Below are 22505 nucleotides of genomic sequence, written 5' to 3' on the forward strand. Positions count from 1 at the left end.
AGCTTGTAATACTAAAATTCTCATATCTATCTATCCATCCATCACACGCACAAAAATGTTCACTCTCACCATTACATCTTTTTCCTCATCTCTTTACTTGTACGTTAAAAATACTGAAGGAATAACTAAGCAAAGGTTTTAAAATGAACAGTATGTATTATCTTCTAACAAACAGTTACCCGTATTCTGCTGGTTGGACTGTAGATGTTCTTTATCACTTCAGGGAACTCAGCTGCCAAAACAAAGCTGGGAATGACTTTTTTTTTTTAAATATGAGATCTCATCTTGAAAATGAGGCTCTCAATATATGCATGTATTCTGTGAGTGATAGTTAGGCATCACTTCTCTCATGCTCTGAAGTTTCAAGGAAGAAAGACATCTGGAAGCAAGGAAAGTAAATTGCTCAATCCAGAATGTGTTATTCCATATTTCTGAAAACAACATATTTCCTTCTTTGAATTTATGTACATACCATACACATTCCAAGAAGTAGGATTACTTTGCTATACAGAATGTGTTCAATATTCACTAATGTCTGCATATTCTCAAGATCTGCATTGTTGAACAGAAAGTTACATAGGGAAGGGGAATTGCTATTATGAGAATTAGAGATTCCCTAGCATTTAGAAACAATAGTCTTTCTTCCTTCCCTGCCTGTAGACCATGATTATTTTAATAAGCTGTTTTGGTTTGTTTGCCTGTCGTGTGTGTCATGTATTGAGGGAAAGAAAGCTAAGTAGAAATGAGGACAGTATTACATTTAGGTGATCATCACAGGTCAAAATTGTGCATTGGTAGGTCAAAGAGGGGAGGCGCTTTTTGCCCTGGTCAATGGGTTAGTCACTGAAGGAAATAAACAGACTCTCTTGTACCAAAAGAAAGCATGGTAGCATAACCATGTTTCAATGTGTTTTTCTGTTTCATGTGTTGATAGTAACATGTTTATACTGTATCTATTTCAGAAACATATGCAAGTAGTGACTATTCTTGTATAGCCAAATGCAAGTCAGAGCATCTAAATCAGGGGTGGGCAAACTATGGCCCACGTGCCGGATCCGGCCTGCCAGCTGTTTTAATCCAGCCCTCAAGCTCCCGCTGGGGAGCGGGGTCTGGGGTTTACCCTGCTCCGGCTCTCCAGCCGGGGAGCAGTAATGGGGGCCTCTCCACGTGGCTCCTGAAGGCAGTGGCATAGACCCGCTCCAGCCAGGGAACAGGGTTGAGGGCCACTCCATGCAGCTCCCAGAAGCAGCAGCATCGCCCCCTCCGGCTCCTACGCATAGGAGCAGCTAGGGGGCTCAGCTCTGCATGCTCCCCCTGCAGCTCCCACTGGCCGGAAACTGCAGCCAATGGGAGTTGCAGGGGCAGTGTCTGCGGACTGGGCAGAGTGCAGAGCCACCTGGCTGTGCCTGGCTCTGGAGAAGGGACATGCCGCTGCTTCCAGGAGCTGCTTAAAGTAAGCACTGTCCAGAGCCCGCACCCTTGAGCCTCTCCCAGTGCCCCAACCCACTGCCTCAGCCCTGATCCCCCTCCCGCCCTCCGAACCCCTCGATCCCAACCCAGAACACCCCCCTGCACCTCCAGCCCGTACCCCCAGCCAACGCCCGATCCCCCTCCCACACCCTAAACTTCTCATCCCCAGCCCCACCCCAGAGCTTGCACCCCCCAGTCAGAGCCCTCACCACCCCCTGCACCCCACTCCCTGAACGCCTCATTTCTGGCCCCACCTCGGAGCCCACACCTCCAGCCACAGCCCACACCCCAATTGTAATTTTGTGATCATTCATGGCCCACCATACAATTTCTATTCCCAGCTGTGACCCTCAGGCCAAAAAGTTTGCCCACCCCTGATCTAGACACAAGGGAAAAAACCTTAAATGAATGAGAAAAAGTTTGTTAGAGGAAAACTGCTTCTCTGTCCTAAGCGATTAGAGCAACATAAGAACTAGAGTGTCCAACTAGAATGCCAGCAAGAGGCTTATAAAATTTTAAAGCAACTTGACACCAGTTGTAAAGGGCCCCATCTGAAGTACATTTACAGTGTAGGCATATATCAAGATAAAAACAGAGTAGGCAGTGGTGACATTTGCTTGAGTGTCTTCTAATAAGAGCTAGGTCTTATATAGCACTTTTCATAAGTAATCTAAAAAGCACTTTACATAGGAAGACAATATCAATATCCCTATTTTACAGATAGGGAAACTGAGGGACAGAGAAGGGGAATGACCTGCCCAAGTTCAATAAGGTCAGGAGGCAGTCAGGAATAGAACCCAAGTCTTCCAGGTCCCAGTACAGCATGCTAATAATTAGGCCATACTAGTCACCCTTCATTTTTTGGTTTACACTCCAATCTGTGCACTGCCAGTAGACTTCTGAGTAAGCTTACATATTACAAGCAACAGGAAACACAGAGTCGAGGCCTTTAACAGGCTTTTAACTAACACAAATCAATCTTAAAATGCCCACTTTATATATATACTCTTAATTTCAGGGTGATTATAATGGGAAACCAATGGAATAGGCATACAATCTCCTTTCACCTTCCTGGGATAGAATTAATTAATAGAAGCAGACAGGAAAAGGAATTCTCTTTTTCCTGGAACAACTCCAGTTGTTCCCTCTTTATGTGTATTACCAGTACAAGTCAATAGATCCTACTTAAATTAAAAAGCCAGTCATATTAAAAAAAATACTGTTTTCATCTAAACATCTGTTAAATAATAAAAGCACAATGTTGCCAAAGTGACAAATAAAAATGTGCAAAAGTAGAATCTACTTAACTCAAACCTAAGTTTAAATTGGAAATATATGATTTGTAACAGAAGAATACACAGCAGTAGGCCATCCCCTGGCAAGACACACCAGGTGTAAGCTATAGTACATTCCCCCCCACAAACACACACACTTAGTGGTCCAATTTAAGTATTGCTATTACTTTCTTATATTACTAGCTATTAGGGCTAAAAAGTTAGCCACACTCTATGGCCTTCAGCCTCATCTAGAGCTGATTTTTTGTCATGTTGCAACATGTTAATTGATTGCCAATTGCTTCTGGCCAAATATGCTTGTTCCTGGCTGTGGTTCAAGAACTTCAAGCAAGGTCTATGTTAAAAATAAATAGGTTTCATTTCTGCCACCTGGTTCCAAATTGACACAAGCTCAAAGAGACTTGTAACCAAGGATATGACAAATCCACTTTTTTAAAACCTTATCAGATGCTTGCTATCAACCCTCAGCATTAACCGGATACCAGATACAGACAGGTTTCAGAGTAACAGCCGTGTTAGTCTGTATTCGCAAAAAGAAAAGGAGTACTTGTGGCACCTTAGAGACTAACCAATTTATTTGAGCATAAGCTTTCGTGAGCTACAGCTCACTTCATCGGATGCATACTGTGGAAAGTATAGAAGACCTTTTTATATACACAAAGCATGAAAAAAAACGGGTGTTTACCACTACAAAAGGTTTTCTCTCCCCCACCCCGCTCTCCTGCTGGTAATAGCTTATCTAAAGACACTGACACTACAGAAGTTAGTAAGCCTGGTCCTTTTGAGCACCGGAAAGTGGGCGGGCGCTAGCTCGCCCACTGCTAAAAGCCCCTCCCCGGCCTAGGGAGAAGCTACTGGACCCAGAATCCAACCAAGTTCAGGGGACAACAAAGGCAATAACGGGAACAGGTGTGGGGGTCAAAGGGCCAAAACTAGGGAAACAGAAGGGGACACCATCAGAGAACCCCAGACAGCACCCATTGCTCCTCAAAGGCATCAAGAGAGCCGGCGGATGCTGCCCAGAGGAACTGGGGCTTTAGTGTGGTGCACTGAAGATACGTATGCCCCAGGGTCTCCCTCACGCCACAGAAGGGACAGGCTTCAGGGACAGAGGTGAACCGTGCCAAGTACATGACCATGCTCACGGCCCCATATATGAGCCGGCAGCTGATATCCCTGGCAGGCCGCAGGACTAAGATGGAATATAAGCTGGCCCATCGGGGCTCCCCACCCTCCACTGCTGGTAAAAGGTCCCGCCATTTGGTATCTGGGTGGGACACGAGGGTGGGGAAATGAAGCGTGTGCAGCACGAGCGCATATAGATGGTCTTTTGGCACGGTTCAAAAACGGACCGGCTGCAAGACACGCAGCTGGCTCAGGGTATGAGGAGGGGGAGGCCGGGAAGACTCGTGGGGCAGGGGGCCGATGGAAACATCCGGAGGGCCTGGAGTGAGAGACAGGCAGGGCACACCTTCTTGCAGGACCGGCTCGAGGAAAACCTGAGCTGTAGGGGGGCAGGGCTGCCTCCACCTCCTGGAGAACGTGCCAGGGGTTTTTAAGAGTAGAGAGCCCCATGAGCCGACCAAGCACCAGGGGATCCACCCAACCCCCCAAGATGTAGTCAAGGAGCTCTCCGATCACGGTGACTCCCGCCAGGACCAACCTCTAGCACACCAAGGGGGACTCCACCACCTGCACACAGAGCTGAAGATTGTGTAGCAGGAGCTCTATAACAAGATCTACCTCCTTGGAACCAGCCTCCAGGTCCAGAGAAAGTCCTGGTAGAAGACCGGCAGCTCAGAGAGGTCTCACAGAAGACCTCTTGGATGGAGAAAAAAGAGCTGCCAGTCATATCAGAGCTCTCACAGGCGGCAGAGGAATGCATGTGCCAATATGCTCCATGCCAAGCCGCTTGCACTATAAAGGAGTCTCTGCAGAGCCTGGAGGTGGAAGACATGGACCTGCGTGCGCATGCACATCAGGCCCTGTCCTCCCTCCTTCAGAGGAAGATAGAGAACCGCTGCAGAGATCCAGTGCAGTCCTGGCCAAAAAAAACCTCCAGACCCAACCTCTGCAGATTGGCCAGGAACCCCAGTGGCGGGCACAGGTTGTTGAGCCGGTGCCAGTGCATGGACAGGACCAATTGGTTAAGCACCAGCACGCTCCCCCGGAGGGAGAGGCACTGCAGCAGTCCTGTTCAGCCCCGCAGCCACCCTGCCCTCTAAACCTTGCCAGTTCTCCTGCGGAGATGGATGCGTGGCAGAAAGGTAAATACCAAGATAGAGCAGCGGACCCATGCTCCACCGGATGACCTGAAGTGTGGGTGGGCGGGAGGGAGCTCACCTGCCACCCGGACAGAGCTCTTGACCCAGCTGACCTGGGCGGAGGAGGCTGCTGAATAAATAGCTTGTCAAGCCTCCACCTGCACCAGGTCGTCCAGGTCCTGGACCATGAGAAGCACGTCATTGGCATACACTGCCAGGACCAGCCTCACCTCCGGCTCATGCAGCACCAACCCCGTCAACCTCATACGAAGGAGACGGGGGACGGGCTCAGTGGCCAGAGTATACAGCTGACTCCTTGCCCGAAGCTCACAGGTGCCATCAAGAGCCAGTTGAGTCTGACTAAACACTGTGCAGAAGCGTACAGCACCTGGAGAAACCCCACAAACTGAGGCCTGAAGCCGAATGCCACAGAGCGCCCGGGACACACCTGTGGTACATCCAGTCGAACACCTTCTCCTGATCCAACGACAAGAGGGTGAACGACAGACCATCCCTACACCCAAGCTCTAAGAGACCCCGGACCAGGTAAAGATTATCAAAGATGGTACAGCCTGGGACGGTGTAGGTCTGGTCAGGATGGACCAGGTCCGGCAGCACAGACTGCAACCGCAGTGAGATGGCCTTTGCTACGACCTTGTAGTCTGTGCTGAGGAGCAAGACGGGATGCCAGTTCCGGAGATTGCAGAGGTCCCCCTTCTTTGGCAGCAAGGCTAGCACTGCGCACCTGCATGACAGGGGGAGGATCCTGCTCTCCAATCACTTGGCCCAGATGGTGGACAAGGACGTCCCAGAACATGCAGTAGAACTCCACGGTCAGCCTGTCCATGCCCAGAAATTTATTAGTGGGCATGAGATAGAGGGCTTCCAAGAACTTGGCCAGAGTGAGAGGCAGCGCCAGCTGGTCCCGATCGCCCATGCTGACCGTTGGGAGTTTGTCCCAAAGCACTCGGCAAGCATCGGCAGGATCTGAGGAGAAAAGGCCAGCGTAGAAGGCCTGGGCCCTCTCGCACATCTCCACTGGATCCCTGAGAGGGGTACCATCAGCTGCCAAAAGGCAGATGACATGCTTCTTAACCTCCCGTCTTCTACTCCAGGGCATAGAAGAAGCGGGAGCCACGATCCATCTCCTGCAGGAGCTGAAGCCTAGTAGGAAGATGCTAGAATCAACTGAGCACACCATCCTGAAAAAGGAATATCCTAAAAAGAAATCAAAAATAGTACTGACTGAATGAGAGTAGTTAAATGCCAAGGCAAGGGGCACAAAGAATTCAGTGGTGGTACATCTTAAAAAGCCAGGTTGCATTTAGCTGAAAAGAGAAGCCACACTAGAGAAAGAGTCACAAACCTCAGAACAACCACCTAGGCTTTTGTTCCCCTCCACCCCCACCTTGGCTGGCATGCCAAGCAAAGACGTCTGAGATCCTGAGCTGGTCGGAACAGCTCTGCATATCCTGCAGGCTCACCCCCCCAGGCTGCAGCCAACAACCACCACCGCGGCTGCCTCTTGAGGCGCTGCCAGTTTCCTCACCCCCGCTGCGGCGCGGCCCCGCAGGCCTCCAGCCCCATCCCTCCTCCCGTCGCAATGAAGCGCTAGTTCGAGGTAGCCTGAGCGCGTTACACGGGGGTGATATTTGCTCCGTCACTGCGCTCAACAGCAACGCCAGTTTACAAGCCGCCGCCCCCGCCACAACACCCCCCGCAGCGCTCAAGCCCCACGCCCAGCGGGCTGACCGGCTTCGCTGCATCCGTTTTCGGCGGCAGTCACCTGGCAAGTGATACTTCTCCTCCCCAGTGGCACCCCCCCAGCATGTCCCGGGGGGCAGCCCCAGAGCCGCGCAAGCAGCTCTGCGCCCCCAGATGTCACCCCACGATGGAACTCGGGGGTGGGGGGGACTGTGCCCTGGAGGCAACGAGCTCCCTCAGCATGGGGCAAGCGCCCAAGGGGTGGCGGCGGTTAGACCCCAGCGGCCTGCGAACGGCAGTAACCGCTCAGCCTCGCCCCGCGCGGAGCTTCACCCTCCCCGACTCACTGGAAGCCGCAGAAGTCTCGGTCAGCGTTAGCAGGTCGCGAGCCAACCGAGCTCCCAGCAGCCACCGCGCTCCAGCGGAGGCTGTAGCCCCAAGCGCTGAAAATTAACCTTTAAAGCTCGCGAGATCCACCTGTGTCCTTTCTGCCATCTCCCAAATCCCGAAGCGATAAAAGTCATCGCGTGAAATCCACCCCCCCTTCCCCCATCGTAACGCAATGGGGCCTCTTAAATCCCGTTCCAGGAAGGAACTATCGCGAGCCTTATATCCCCGCCTCTGAAGATTTCCCCCTCCATACTCCTGAAGGACATCTCTGGAGGTCTAACTCGACCCCACAGATATACTGTGAGAATGAAATCTCACGAGATTTCCTCTTCTTCCACATGAGCCTCCACGAAATCCCACCCCTCCCTTCTAGAGGTCTCGCGAGGTTTCCTCTCCTTCCATGCCCCCCCTCCCCCGAGCACGATGCCGCGCAGGAATGTGAAAGGCTCCCGCCCGCCGCCATTTTCTTTCTTTCTTGGCAGGCTGCGAGTAGGGCAGGAAGCGGCGGCGGAGCGGCTATGGCGGATTATTCCACGGTGCCCCCTCCTGCTTCGGGCGCGCCCGGAGGAGGAGGAGGCGGCGGTGGGGGAGTCAACGATGCCTTTAAAGACGCACTGCAGCGGGCTAGGCAGGTGTGTAATGTGGGCACCAGCCCATCGGTAGCTCCGACCCTCAGGCTCGGGGGCCTGGAAGCGGCCCCCGATAGGGCCTCCTCTGATCCTCAGCGCCGGAATCTCCCCTCTACCTATTCTGGGACAAATAGGGTGGGTCCTACGCAAATCCTTTGAAGCGTATCGGGCGGCTTCAGGGGTTTTGTTCTGGGGAGGGGGCTGGCGCACGGCTGGGTCCGCTTCCCTTTCAGGGGCCTTGTTTTCTGCGCACGTTGATGGCGGTGTTATTTGTTTGTTCCCCATTCCCCGTCCTATGTACTCAGTGAGGAGGGTTTCCTCTGCCTCCCCAGCACACACAGTGGGGAGCTCCCGCAGCGCCCTTGCCCCTTCACCACACAATGGGATGCGGGGGGTCCCCTACCCCTGCTCGATCCCCGATAACCTTCCCCCTGTTCCCGCAAGCTGCGTGAAGGGAGAGGACTTTTCCCGGGCCTTCCTCCTGAGCCGTTTGGGGGGAAGCAAATAGTGAAATCACAGCGAGTTATTGAAAACGCCTTATCCCAGGCAGCCCGCAGCCCTGGGTCACCGCCCTGCGCTGGTTGGGGAGGCGAGGGAGAAGGAGCTGCTCGTCGCAGGTTTTCGGCGAGGATTCCCCCTCGTGTTCTAAAACGCTCAGTTTCAGTTCCATTTATTATGTTGCCTGAGGCGCTCTTGTATCCTGGTAACCTGCGCAAACTAGTTTGGAAGTGTTGGGTTCGTGGGTCGTGAGCTAAAACTACAAGTTTCTGTTGAGTACTCTTACGTCCTTTAGTTTTACTTTTGGCTTGATTTGCACATTTGTCGTTTTTTCAGTTGTTGGCTGCACATGAGACTTCATTTGGTAACAAGCAAGGTGTAACTTTACACAATATTTATAAAGGGAAAGTCAGATAATGCACTTAATGAGATTTAAGGTGATCTTGCTAGGAGTTGGGTTCTCTGTTAGGCAACTCAACGTGTTTTAATGAGATGTAAAATCTCAAAGACCTTGGGGGAAAATACATGGTGCTGCCATTTCTAAATGCAGCAGTCTCTTCTACTTCCTCCATGGGTGAAACCTCATGAGTACAACAGCTTCCTTTTATTAAAGAGAAATCTGTAACAATGCAAAATGCTCTTTAAATGCCCTTCTTAAAGCAAAATGATCATTTGATCAAGTGTGCTCAAAGATGATATGCAAAGAGAGGGACTTTTTTTTGTCTTTGAGATATATATTGTTTTTAATATATATTTTTTTAAACCTTCACTAGGTCCTCCAGCAAAACTAGGGCAAACCAGGTCTGATGCTTTTTACCTTGTAGATCAAAAACATCTCATGTTTGTTTTCATTATTTTTTCTTTTATCTAGATTGCAGCAAAAATTGGAGGTGATGGAGGGACATCAATGAATTCAAATGATTATGGTTATGGAGGACAAAAAAGACCTCTTGAGGATGGAGGTATGATGTCAGTAAATGTGTATACTACCTTAATTCATTTTTTGCATGGCAGTGGTGTAAAAAACGTCATAAGTTTTCCACAGAAACAATAGTATAGATCCATATTGTACCGGCATGTGATCTCTTTAAAGAACACCACACGCTTTCCCAATTTGGTTTTAATATGGGATTTTTGTTTAGAAATCAGTGGTGCTATTTCGGTCTTAAATCTGAAGTTTGTGTAAATCAATTCTTAGACCATTACCTAACCTCTTGTACTGACATGATGCTGTAAATTTTAAGAGGAGAACCCATGCGTAAGGTAGGTGAAACATAAATAATTTTGAAGATACCTTTATTCAGGTACATTGCTGGAATCTTTTATTCACTGTTAAGGTTGAAGGTGGTCACCTTTCAAACCTGTGCTGGTTTGACGTGATTTATTATTGAAGGTACAGCATCTGGTAAACTACTTTTAATGCATTTCATTGTAAAGGCATAGGACTTTAAAAAAAAAAAAAAAAAAAAGACAGGAAAATAAAAATTCTACTTATTAGACTTGGCTAAATCTTTTACTAACTTCAGCATACAGCACGCATGAACCCTGATAAGATCATGCTGTAATATTTCCTCTACTTTTGTTGCGGTTTCCACTTTTTGACTTGCTTTACGTTGCAGAAAAGTTTGCTACTGAATTGTGTTGCGTGTCTTCTGATTTTTACTACACAACTAGTGTGAACTTAACAGGGTTTGATATGTTTAATATACACACCTAATCCTGACTAAATTATGGAGAGAAACTTCTGAACTTGGAGGTGTTGAAAATACTTCGTTAGGTCTATATGAGTTGTGACTTTTTTTTCCTTTAAGAGGATTGTGACTCAGTTTACAGAATGTAACTAAGGCTTTAGACCAGGAGTTCTTGTGTTCTTTATTAAAGTGTTTTTCTATTAATAGTGAGGTTTTTAATATACAAAAAATGAGCTAATGATGCTTCAGATGATGTATGTAATGTATTCTTTTTATTTTATGTGTAGATGGCTCTTGGACAAGTCCGAGCAGTACAACACACTGGGAGGGAATGCCCTCTCCTTTTAAAGGCAGGAATTTTTATTTATTACCTGTGTTTAGTATGTAAACGTGAAATAAACTAGTGGATCTTTTGAAATGGATGACACAAATATTTCTTGGATTATGTGTCTGACTTTTTGCTACACATAAATTATGATGGTTCATCGCATAACTTTGAATTTGGGGTGGGGAAGGAAACATCTGAAGTAGTCTTTTCAGATATAGGTTGTCTATACCTTTCATTTCGCTTATTTGTACAAAAAGGATTTTGGATGGTAGTGATAGAGTTGCTTTGAAATTTTTTTTTTTTTTTTTTGAAGTTTTATGCTGTGAAATGCTTGATATTTGGATAGGAATTTCATACCACAGTTCAGACTCAGATTGCATTGCAGTGGGATTATTGTTGCTTCCTAAATTTTGATATTCTGTGTAGATTTGTTGTCACTTGTCAGATTTTTTTTAAGCCATTGTTTATTTTCATACTGATTTTGGTGGACTTTTTTCTTCAGTTCTTACTGTAGAAGCATCATTAGCTTGAGAAGCCAGTTATTAGGAGCATAGTTAAATGTTGTTGCTTGTCTTAGCAAAGTTTCATTGACTGTTTATGGATATCCAGTCTACAATATGTTTCTAAAACTGTGCTTTTCTTAAACCACTGAATAGACAAATGGAAATACCTAACTTCTTTTCAAGTATACTAACCAAGTGCTGAATGCTTATAAGGTTTCTTTTTTATTCAGATCTATTCCCTGAAATTACCAAAACAAAAACAAATTCATTGACTAAAAAATGCACTGGAAAAGTTACGATTCACACTATTGGACAGCCACTAGTTTAAAAGATTCTTGTTTCTTGGCAAAAAATAAAAAAAATCTTAATTTTGCAGATCAACCAGATGCTAAGAAAGTTGCTCCTCAGAATGACTGTAAGTAATTTTTATTTCATTGTGAATAAAACCTAAACAAGTGTACATTTTCAGAGCAAGGGTATGATGCAGTATTCTGGTAGGTAATGTTGGACCAGTGAGATCACGCTGACTTGACCTGTATGTCTCAAGTTTCTTTAAATAAAATGGCTTGTTTTTGAGCAGCTTGATAGTTGTGGAATATTATGTACTAGCAACAGAGCTGAGAATCAGTTTCTTTTTCAGCTATACTTTTATACTTCTTCTTGGCAACTTTTTTTAAAACCCAGTTTTGTCAGAAGTAGCTACAGATAGTTTGTTAGTGGGAAATGTTTGGCGTAATTGTGAGAGAATTTTGCCTTTATTTGTGAATTTAACTTTAAAAATACTTTTTATTTGTAGCTTTTGGAACCCAGCTACCCCCGATGCATCAGCAACAAAGGTAGGAGCCATAATTAACATTTTGTTTACAGTTGCTTTTTAGTATTGATGCATTTCCAGGCAACAACTTCAAAACTTTTCTCCCAAAAAGACAACGTTTGAACATAATAATGAAACACAATTGTTAAGTGATGCTTGTTAGAATTTAGCCACAACAGGCATAAGCTAAATATTTGAAATGTATGTAATAGGATTAGTGTCCTATCCCATATCTAGAACTGTATGGGGACTTGGTATGTCATATGTGAGAGGTGTGGTCCATAGGGTCAGGCATCTGGTCTGAAGGAAAAGATCATTTTAAAAGCAAAAGGGAAAGATTTCTTAAGGGGAAAAATACTGGAGTTAACAAAATTTATGTCAAACATATCTGATCAATAACTTATGCTGCATTCTTCTCATCTTGCTTATTCCCTCTGCTGCCTCAAAAAAACCAAAACCACAAAACTAAGCAACCTGCCCACATACTCTTTTAATTCTTGATGTACATTTTTCTGTTTTGATCTGGAAATGGCCTATATTTTCGTATATCTGTAATATACTTCAAATGCTACATAAATAGCAATGTTTTAATAATCATGGAATATACTGGTCTTTTTCATGCCAAACAGATTTTTAGCAGAAATAATTGATCTATTATGAAGTACCTAAATCTAGTATCTAAATTTATATTATGTTAGGAATGTCATTTTTGCCTTCTAATATTACTGTTTGGTATTCTGTGTTTACAGATTGTCATTTTGGCTTTTAATTTCTATTTAACCTGAAGGATTTCAGGTTAAAATAGGCAAAACTTCTGAAGTAAAAATGCATACGCTTGGCCCCCGTTCAAGTCACTAGATATGGTAGATTAAGTAGATGCACGCAAAGAAAGGCATTTCCCCAAAATGTTACAGTATGTTTCTCCTCCTTGGTGTGATTGGGGGGGAAGGTAGCCAATTTTTCTATACAGATGAAAAATATTCTCTAAATTCTAAGCCAGTGTATCAACATATGTTATCTTCTGTTGTATTTTGTCTTTTTTAGGTCTGTAATGACAGAGGAATACAAAGTTCCAGATGGAATGGTTGGATTCAGTAAGTAATATAAATATAATATACAATATAATGGAGGTCTTAACAAATGTTGCTATTGCTAGTAACGTCCTTTGTTTTTATCCCTCAAGTAATTGGCAGAGGAGGAGAACAGATTTCACGCATACAGCAAGAATCTGGATGCAAAATACAGATTGCTCCTGGTAATTATTTCCTTTTGAGGTATATACATTTAGTGGTAACAAGTTTGGAACATGGAACACTGATCACTGGTTTTTCAACTAAATTTACTCTCACCTTTAACAACTGGGAATAGGTACAAGTCATTAAAGTGCAAAACAGTCCTAAATCTTGAGACCATGATTTTATGGGTTTAGTGAGCTGTTAAAACTTCTCACAGCACACTTTTCTATTTACTTAGCTACTGATTCCTTGCAAGTTAAACAGAATTGTTAAATCTGTTTCATTTTACAAACTTTATAGATAGCGGTGGCCTGCCTGATAGATCTTGCATGTTAACTGGAACACCCGAGTCTGTTCAGTAAGTACATTGTCTAATATTTTTAGATCTAAAAATATTTTGAAATATGTCATATGATTCCTATACAGTGAGGTGACAATAACTAGGCTTGGAAGGATTCAGTTTTTATTGGTAAACATTGATTGTACAGCACACAGAAACTGACAGTGTTTCCATTGATGATTAAAATTTACAGATAGGCAAAAAAAGAAAAATGCTTGAGAGAATTTAAGGATATTTCCTTTGCATACTCTGTCATGTGCTATTGACAGTTTGTGTTTTAACAGTTATAAAGCTTTAACTTTTTGAGTCTGAGCGTTTACTCTCATTAAGTAACTATACTGACCCCCTGTTGTCTTGGGGGGACGGGATAATTTCCCACAACTCTGAAAATTTAAATAGATCATCTAGAGAAATGCTTAAAAATAAGAATTGAATTCTGCTGAGCCCAAATATAACCATTCAACTGTTAAAATGAAGTAACTCCCTTTTCTTGCAATCAGATCCATACTGGTGGATCAGACCCTAAAGATATTATTAAATCAAGGATGAAACATGTGATCTTTATATTATCAAGATCTGACAGAACAATGCAACTGGCCCAATTTTGGCTAGTAATTATTCTACTATGAAATCATTCTATTATGAAACTGTACATTAGTTTCAGCATGGGTACAAAGTGGGGGGTCAGAGTGGTGGTGTCCATTTCATTTGATTTTATGTTGGTATGTAATTTGCTGGATGAAATTAATATTGAAGTGTGTTTTTGATGATTAGTAGGGCTTGGTTGATTAGTAGGATAGTCATAAATTGAGTTCCCTTACTATTTTTCTTACTGCCATAATGTTAACAGTAATTTGAATTTGATCTGTTGCGAAGTAATTTAGTTTACTATATGTTACTAAAGACATTAACATTTAGTTAACATACATAAAAAAGGGGGAGGGGGAGCCTAGAACATGCTTTTTTTTTTTTTTTTTTTTAACTTTGAAAGGGTCTTATGCCTTTCCTCAAATTGGCCTGCTCAGGAATAGTTTTTTAGCGGACCAGCTGATCACAACAAAATGTTACAAGATTAGATTCACTCTGGCCGGATAGCATAAGCACTTATTAGTCAGAAGACAAAATTGATAAAGAAGGAACTGGAATCAGGTGCGTGTGGAAATTTCTCCATTGAGAAGTAATAGTAGAAACCCTAAAAAGAAAAGGAGTACTTGTGGCACCTTAGACACTAACAAATTTATTTGAGCATAAGCTTTCGTGATCAACAGCTCACAACCCTAGTTTCTCTTCTTTGAAGTTACTCAAGGCACAGTCATGGGTATGTTGTTGTACAGTCAAAACATCTAGGATTTTAAAAGAAGGCCCAATGGCATGAAGATAAACGTGGTCCTATTATATAGTAGCAGTGGGAGTAATCATGGTGGTACTTGGTAAATCAAGGCTTTCCAGTACACAAGACGTAAGCTTTTAGCTGAGACAAAAGATGTTTAGATGCTGCCTAGTCTGAATCCTTACATGTCTTTATTTAGATCAGTGGTTCTCAAAGCCAGTCCACTGCTTGTTCAGGGAAAGCCCCTGGCGGGCCGGACCGGTTTGTTTACCTGCCGTGTCGGCAGGTTCGGCCGATCGCGGCTCCCACTGGCTGCGGTTCGCCGCTCCAGGCCAATGGGGGCTGCGGGAAGGATGGCCAGTACGTCCCTTGGCCCACGCCGCTTCCCACAGCCCCCGTTGGCCTGGAGCGGTGAACCACAGCCAGTGGGAGCCGCGATCGGCCGAACCTGCCGACGCGGCAGGTAAACAAACCAGTCCGGCCCGCCAGGGGCTTTCCCTGAACAAGCGGCGGACCGGCTTTGAGAACCACTGGTTCAGATGACCTGTACCTATTGATAGAAGACTTGCATCAGCAGAGAGAATTTTCACTATCCTGTGCTGTGGTGGGTTAAGCTGTGAAATTACACTTTGTCTGGCATATCAGCAGCAGAATATATTCTAGTTGAATGCTGGAAAGTCTAGTGCAGAGATTCTCGAACTGTGGTCCACGGACTCCATTCAGTGGTCCCCGGATAGTTCCCCTCTAAGGTGTGCGCCTGGCTGGCTGCACATGAGAATGAAGGGCCACCCACCTAATTAGTGGAGCTGCGCAGGTGTGGTTCCACTAATTAGATGCCTGGACCCTGGAGAAGATGCACATATAAGGTGAGATGGTGGCCTTTGGAGGAATAGGTGGGAGAGGGAAGTGGGGTGAGACCGGGGGGGGGGGGTGGGGGGGGATTTGGGATGTGCAGGACTGCGGCGTCCAGAGAAAGAGACGACTTTCCCTAGCTTCAGGCTGCGGCTGACCGGGAGAGATCCCTCTCCTTCCCATTCCCAGCCTGGGGGCTGTGGCAGTGGGGGAGAGAGGGCACCTCCATCGCATTAGAAAGGTAAGACTGCTGATACTAAAATATGAGTTGTGTGTTTTTATTTGTAGAAGAAAAAAACACGTTAATTACTGTTAAGGTTTTTTTATATAGCGCTTTTATCCAAAGAGCTTTACAGTAGTTAGCTAATGGTACAAACAACATTTTGGAAAGATCATTAAGTGGTTCACCGAGACCCTCAGCAATTTTCAAGTGGTCTGCAGTAAAAAAAAGTATGAGAACCACTGGTCTAGCGGATGTGGCCAGCCCTAGCTGTTAGTGTTGAGCGGTTTTCTTTCAACTTAATTGAAAAGTCAATGTGTATCCAGGCTTATTTGTCCAGCACTGTAAAGGCAGTGTCAGTGTGGGAGACCGTTGCCTCTGAGTCTAATTTACTCTGGTTTTGCTTGAGGAGATGTTAGATGGAATGGATTTTTGTCCCAGTGCCTGTGTGCTAGCCCCCTGTGCTCTTACATTTTTGGTAAGGCCTGCTGGGAGATCTGGGGTCAGTTGATGGCAGTTGGTATTGCTCTTTGGAAACCCACCCATTTTTCAGTAACTGTGGCGGGTTTGCTCTTCAGGAAGCAATCTCTTAATGTGAATATTCTTGCCAGTTATCTACTGTGACCATAATTTGGGGGCAGATGTTTGAGAGAGGTATTGTAGCAATTTCAGTCCTAACTTTATCTTTGATCTGGCCACTATGGTTTAGACTGGGGTTAAAAACAGACTTACTGTTGTCCATCCACCTAAAAAGCATCCATGCTGATCTTGTTAAATGACATCTGCAGCCGTTGTTATCAATATGGGGCAGCAGCTACCTATCCAAATTTAGCATTACAACTCAATTTTTTACAAGCTTTATTTTGGTATTTATGTAAAATTTAACATACAAAGGGAAATACCTTCCTGAAGATTGGCAGTCTGTTTATCTTGGCCACAGTCTATGAAATTTGAAATTAATTGGATAAGAGGTTTGTCAATTATGACATGCGAAGAATTTCACCAGAGTTTAAATGTTTTTTTGATAGTTATAGTATTTAGAGAGAGAGAGAAGTTTTAAATTATGGTTTACTGGATTCATCAAGTTGAGCTATAATGCACAGAACCTAGAACCTAAGATGAGGTGATGGATTTTTAAAAAAGTAGTCTTGTAAATAGCAGTGTTAGTAACTGGGCTTCGCCATATTCCTCTGTGTAGGAATTGGTGAGCCCTTCAGCTGTCGTACCTGCTAGATAAAATGAGGCACTTTAATGCTAAGAGTCCTGACTCTGTGTTTGTTTGGCTAATACAGAAGTCCAGGGAAGGCTACCCTCCCAACCCTAGATGGGAGGGAAACTCTTTTTCCCTAACATTAGCATGGGTTGTTGAGAACTGAAGAGCTGATTTTTGGTTCCTGCAGCTTCTGAAAGAGTACAGGGAATCAGAAAGAGCCAGGTTTGGGGATAGGTTTGTTTTCCTCTTTGGGTTTTTTTGCACAGAACGTGGGGAGGAAAGCATATTCCTAAATATCCATTTTCAGATCTTTGGGGGTTTTTTTTTGGTTTTTTTTTAATGTAATTTTGAATCAGAATTACCTGACTCTTTAAATGATGGTTGTTGGTAAACTAAAATATTATAAAAATATTTATTGGACCTGTTATTGGGTGTATTCATTAGTACTACTTGCAGCAATAGAGGAACAATTACTTTTTCCTCCCACAGGACTCAGTAGGCTTTAGTTAGGCAGAGTTGCCTCTTGTTACACTCAACAGGAGAGTATGCTTAGGCCTGTGGAGAAGAGTTGCAGCCTGCTGTGTAACCATTGTGAAATCTGGGTGTCCTTATCAAACCCAGATAATGCAGTCTGTGCTCTTTTAAAGTCCTTACATTATAAGGACCTTGCTGGGAAAATAATTGATTTAAAAATATTAGAGAGTAGAAGTAATGTTGAAATGTCTGAGGAAGTACCTGGTGTGAAGATGTCAGACATATGGCCCACGAGCTGCAGCTTGGACATTTTTTGAACCCCTTTCCCTTGTTCCACCATCCCTAGCTGCCTGTCTGCTGCTGTTCAGAAGGACTGGGAGGGAAGCATACCCAAGTGGGAGGAGGTGAGGTGGAACCTTATTTCCTGATTGGACACAGACAATGAGACCTTTCCCTCCCTATGTGTGATGGCACAGTGCCCCAGAGCTGGGGCTCATAGGAGGCTCTGTTTGAGTCTCCTCCTTCCAGCCTTCTGGGAAAGGGCCCTTCCCCATCTCATGCCGTGGAGCATCTCAACATTGATTGATTGATCTGATTTCTCTCCCCTTGTGTTGAGACCCGTGGGTCTCAAACTTTTTTTTCGTGGTGACCCCTTTGACACAGCAAGCCTCTGAGTGCGACCCTCCCCCAATAAGCTAAACACACTTATATATTTAACACCATTTTAAATGCTGGAGGCAAGCGGGGTTTGGGGTGGAGGTTGACAGTTCGCGACCCCGTATGTAATAACCTCACAAGCCCCTGAGGGGGTCCCGACCCCCAGTTTGAGAACCCCTGGTTCAGACTATTCCCAACTGCTTCTCTGGATATCTGTTCCTAGATGTCCCAGACTACTACTTTCTTTAATTGTCAACAGTTACACCATCCTCTCTTTATTTCCATTTCAGCTCCTTCCTCCTCTCCTTAAGCCAGTATTTCTCTCTGCAACATTTCTAAAATCTTCCTACTCCTTACTCTCTCTGCTAATAGTCTCCTTCTGTTTTGTAATGATCTTAATTTGGATTTTAAGCCGTTTGGGACAGGGAATACATTTTTTTCTATATAATAAAACTGTAGATTTATGGTAAAATTATAGTAAATATTAATCTGTAAATCCTAAACAGTTTGAAACCAAGATAGCTGAAAGAATGCCCCTCTCCCTACATCTCAGTAATTGAGTTCTTCTAGGACAGTGGTTCTCAACCAGGGGTCCGGGGTCCCAAGGGGCTGCGAGTAGGTTTTGGAGGGGTGCCAAGCAGGGCCAGCGTTAAGATTCACTGGGGCCCAGGGCAGACAGCCAAAGCTCCACTGCATGGGTCTGAAGCCTGGTTCCTTGAGCCCTGCCATTCATGGCTGAAGCTGAAGCCTGAGCAATGTAGCTATGCAGGGGCTCCTGTGGCATGGGGCCCCAGGCAATTGCCCCGCTTACTACCCCCCTAGCTACGGCCCTCACTTTTATATGCAGAAAATCAGTTGTGGTGGTGTAGGTAGGCCATGGAGTTTTTAGAGCTTGTTTGTGGGATTCAGAAAGGAAAAGGTTGAGAATTTCTGTTCTAGGTCACTCTTGGTGTCTGTTATTAAGGTTAAACATCATAAGACTGGCTGTAGGTCCCTCTCAGTGGAAGATGCAGGGAACCTGATCTCTTTCAACAGTACAGAAGCCTGAGCTTCAGGTCACAGTGCAGGACCTCTTTGTTTGGTCAGGCCTTTGACTCTTGCCTGTATGTTATCTTAATAAGTAGGAGTTGAGGATTTCAGACTTTCGTTGTGAAATTTAGTTTTAGTGACTGTCTTTGGCGATAGTAAGGTGGTGAGGCAATAATTGTCCTCAGTTTCTAAATAAACTGATTCCCAAATGACTTCTAAAGGGAAAAATAGAAATTTTCAGTTTATTTTTTAAGTTCGATTGTTACATTGTCTGTTTCCTATTTAGCTAGTTCATGGTACACAGTAGAACCTTGGAGTTACGAACACCTCAGAAATGGAGATTGTTTGTAACTTTGAAATGTTTGAAACTCTGAACAAAATGTTATGATGGTTCTTTCAAAAGTTTCCAGCTGAACAATGACTTAATATAGCTTGGAAACTTTACTATGCAGAAGAAAAATGCTGCTTTCCCTTTAATTTTTAGTAGTTTACGTTTAACACAGTACTGTACTATATTTGCTGCGTGTTTTTTTTTTTTCTTTGGCCCCTGCTGTTGCCTGATTGTGTACTTCTGGTTCCAAACGAGATGTGTGGTTGACTGGTCAGTTTGTAACTGGTGTTCATAACTCTGCGGGTCTACTGTATATATTTAAGGCAGTTTTTTAGTAATGTTTATCTTTGTAATTTGTTGGTATTGTTGGAATGTTTCTTCTTGTACTAGAAAAATGGAAGTGACTATTGATAAACATTGAAAACTTTAAATTGGAAACAAATTTATGGAACAAGGACAGGCAAATGAGAATATAGGAGGATTTCTCCATATATGACGAATGTGCCAAAAAATTAAGACATTTTGGAAAGCCCTTAGATTTCATAAGGAAGATGATAGGTTGTCCAATAACCCCTGGGTGCTTTTATTAAATTGTTCTTAAAACTCAGCATCTTATAAAAAGCCATAAGGAACTAAAAACTTATCCCCTAGCTGCAACTAGAATTACTGTAGCATGGTGGTGGAAGACCCTACTGTCTGGTATTGAAAAGTGTGCAAAATTCTGGTGCTAGAAAAGGTAAATCAGAGTGCTACAGGGGAGAAGGAAAAAGGGTAACTACCTAGAAGTCTGGTGGAACTTCTTGAAATTTGCTGAAAGAAGGTTATCAGCCACCACCATATCTGATAGTTTGAGAACTTGTTTTAATGCTGAGGAAGGAGGAAACACCTTCAGCAATAGTCCAAATTAAATTAAAATTGAGATATTAAAGGAAGGAAAAAGGAGAAGCTTAATATCATGTAGAGTTTTGATAGGACAACTAGTAAACAAGTAAGAAAAACAGGTGGACCTAAATACAAGATAATGAAAGACTTTTGAACAGACTCTACCGACAGACAACACAGAAGAGGAAAGTAGAAAAGCATCGGCCACAATATCTGCTCAATACCATAAAGCTGAAGAAAGTGACGGTAACAGGTCTCGTCAGTACAGTTTCAGGGAATTGGATATTTGGGCACAAGTTCACGTTCTTATTTCACATTATATAATTGGGCATCTAAACCAGTACAATTGTTTACTCTTCTTAGAACTGTTAATAGGATGTGAATCTATCACATTCACATGTTCACACTGAGCTCATCTTCATGGAGTCTCACGTAAAGATGTTAAGAGAAGCTAGACTGGGAAGGCATCCTGTAGTATTTGATAAATACAGCTCTTATGGATATCAACATATATAAGTGTCTATTAAAATTTTAATGAAGAAACTTTTTGAAATGGCTGTGTGAAATGATTTTTTCCAACTGGAACAATGCGCAGTTCGTAATACATTTAGCAGTAACTGTGTGTGTGTCCGTCTGTCCTCACAGGTCTGCAAAGAGACTGCTTGACCAGATAGTTGAAAAGGGAAGACCTACACCTGGCTTTCATCATGGTGATGGACCAGGAAATGCTGTCCAAGAAATTATGATTCCAGCTAGTAAGGCAGGATTAGTTATTGGAAAAGGTGGAGAGACCATTAAGCAACTTCAGGTAAGTTTTAAAGGTGGGTGTGTGAGTGTATGGGTGAAAGAGAGAGAGATCAGAATTTGGAATTGCATGGAAATTGAATTTTATATTATCAAATAGGAACGAGCAGGAGTCAAAATGGTCATGATTCAAGATGGGCCACAGAACACTGGTGCAGACAAACCTCTTAGGATTACAGGAGACCCTTACAAGGTTCAAGTAAGGAGTTTGTTTCCAGCTTTATCTTTTTTATGTATACAAAACAGTTTTAAAATTATAGAATCTAAAATACATTTTTTCTTCTTTAGCAAGCTAAGGAAATGGTGTTGGAGTTGATTCGTGATCAAGGTGGCTTTAGAGAGGCGCGCAATGAATATGGGTCAAGAATAGGAGGAAATGAAGGGATAGATGTACGTATGGTTGAAAATCTATTGTTCACTATGTACTTTGAGACTGTTTAATAATGTTAAAAGCTCTTAACTGTATCCCAAAGCAGTTATGGCACATAGGTATCACTTGCTCACCACTGAAATACTACCACCTCTTTGTGGAATGCAGCAGCCATCTTGTGCCAGCAATAAAGTACAGCAGTTTCTGTTGATTTGGAGGGGTTTTATTGTAAAAGTCATGGTATTGTAAATGACCGTGAGTGGTGAGGGTTCCTGTTGGAGATATCGTTCAATGACACCAGTATCCTAGGCCCCCTAACACCTTGTTCAGGCACTGACTGGGAGAAAACCACTATCTGCTGAAGTGATGCCTCTGTCACAACCTCTGGTGTCTAGAATTTATTTCCCCTTTTTTTGGCCATTCTATCCATTTGCTAGCTAGGATCATGATTCTGTAGTTGCTTAGATTTGACAAGATTGCAGGCTGAGGTGGTATGGTTGGTGAACAGTTCAGTTTTCCAGTATACCTTTTTACTGTGACTTTTGGTTGGAATATTTGTTGTTTCAAGATGTTGATGGTGTATTCTCTTAAGGTCCCAATACCACGATTTGCTGTTGGTATTGTAATTGGAAGAAATGGAGAGATGATCAAAAAGATACAGAATGATGCTGGTGTTAGAATCCAGTTTAAGCCAGGTGAGTGGTTTGAGTGTAAATGTTGATCAGCTTAGCTTTATTTTTAAGTAAAACATGGCTTGATTTAAATTTTACATTCTTATTCCAGATGATGGAACAACTCCAGATAGGATAGCCCAAATTACAGGACCTCCAGACAGATGTCAACATGCTGCAGAAATTATTACAGACCTTCTTCGAAGTGTCCAGGTTAGCTAATATTTATATTTTGTGCAAAAAGTAAAATTTCAGCTTGAGTTAGGAAAAACCCACATTTTAGCCATCTGTCCATTTTAATAACCTTACTTAATGGTAGTATTTGGTTGGGTCTGTGTGGAAAACTGAGCATGGACTATAAAACATACTTGTTCGCAGTTCTTGTTTGCAGTCAATGAGGTGGTTATTTTTTTTTTCAGTTCAGTTTAAAGCCCTTAGCAATGTCTTGTCCTGGCTATTCTAGAACTACTTCTATTCAGTTGACAGTTGTCTAGTGCGCTACCTGCTTTTA

The 22505-nt window shown here is 43.7% G+C and overlaps 2 protein-coding genes across 34 annotated transcripts in view; one reads left to right on the top strand and one right to left on the bottom strand.

Moving 5' to 3' along the window:
* DNAJB4 (DnaJ heat shock protein family (Hsp40) member B4) overlaps positions 1-7325 on the bottom strand; it is a 43221-nt gene extending 35896 nt beyond the window's left edge. Inside the window, exon 1 of one of the 2 annotated variants that reach the window (XM_007062584.4) lies at positions 7189-7325. In XM_007062584.4, coding sequence (XP_007062646.2) covers positions 7189-7257 — 69 coding nt within the window. In that variant the 5' untranslated portion in view covers positions 7258-7325. Of the gene's footprint in view, positions 1-7080 lie in introns of both variants that reach the window. The other variant, XM_027825010.3, reaches the window with a different exon arrangement.
* Positions 7288-22505, top strand: part of FUBP1 (far upstream element binding protein 1) — a 65641-nt gene continuing 50423 nt past the window's right edge. For 8 of the 32 annotated variants that reach the window (XR_006283379.1, XR_006283380.1, XR_006283376.1 and 5 more), the window contains exons 1-13: positions 7534-7887; positions 9122-9212; positions 10229-10291; positions 11149-11187; positions 11569-11608; positions 12631-12680; positions 12770-12841; positions 13122-13179; positions 20795-20957; positions 21054-21152; positions 21242-21343; positions 21916-22018; positions 22107-22207. Coding sequence is in view for 25 of the 32 variants with exons in the window: in XM_043521195.1 (XP_043377130.1) it covers positions 7642-7887; positions 9122-9212; positions 10229-10291; positions 11149-11187; positions 11569-11608; positions 12631-12680; positions 12770-12841; positions 13122-13179; positions 20795-20957; positions 21054-21152; positions 21242-21343; positions 21916-22018; positions 22107-22207 (1227 nt within the window). In the remaining 7 variants the exon portion in view is untranslated. Of the gene's footprint in view, positions 7888-9121; positions 9213-10228; positions 10292-11148; positions 11188-11568; positions 11609-12630; positions 12681-12769; positions 12842-13121; positions 13180-20794; positions 20958-21053; positions 21153-21241; positions 21344-21915; positions 22019-22106; positions 22208-22505 lie in introns of all 32 variants that reach the window. The other 24 variants (XR_006283375.1, XR_006283374.1, XM_043521192.1 and 21 more) reach the window with 15 other exon arrangements.

The sequence above is a fragment of the Chelonia mydas genome, chromosome 8 (assembly GCF_015237465.2).
Source record: "Chelonia mydas isolate rCheMyd1 chromosome 8, rCheMyd1.pri.v2, whole genome shotgun sequence".
NCBI classification, from domain to species: domain Eukaryota; kingdom Metazoa; phylum Chordata; order Testudines; family Cheloniidae; genus Chelonia; species Chelonia mydas.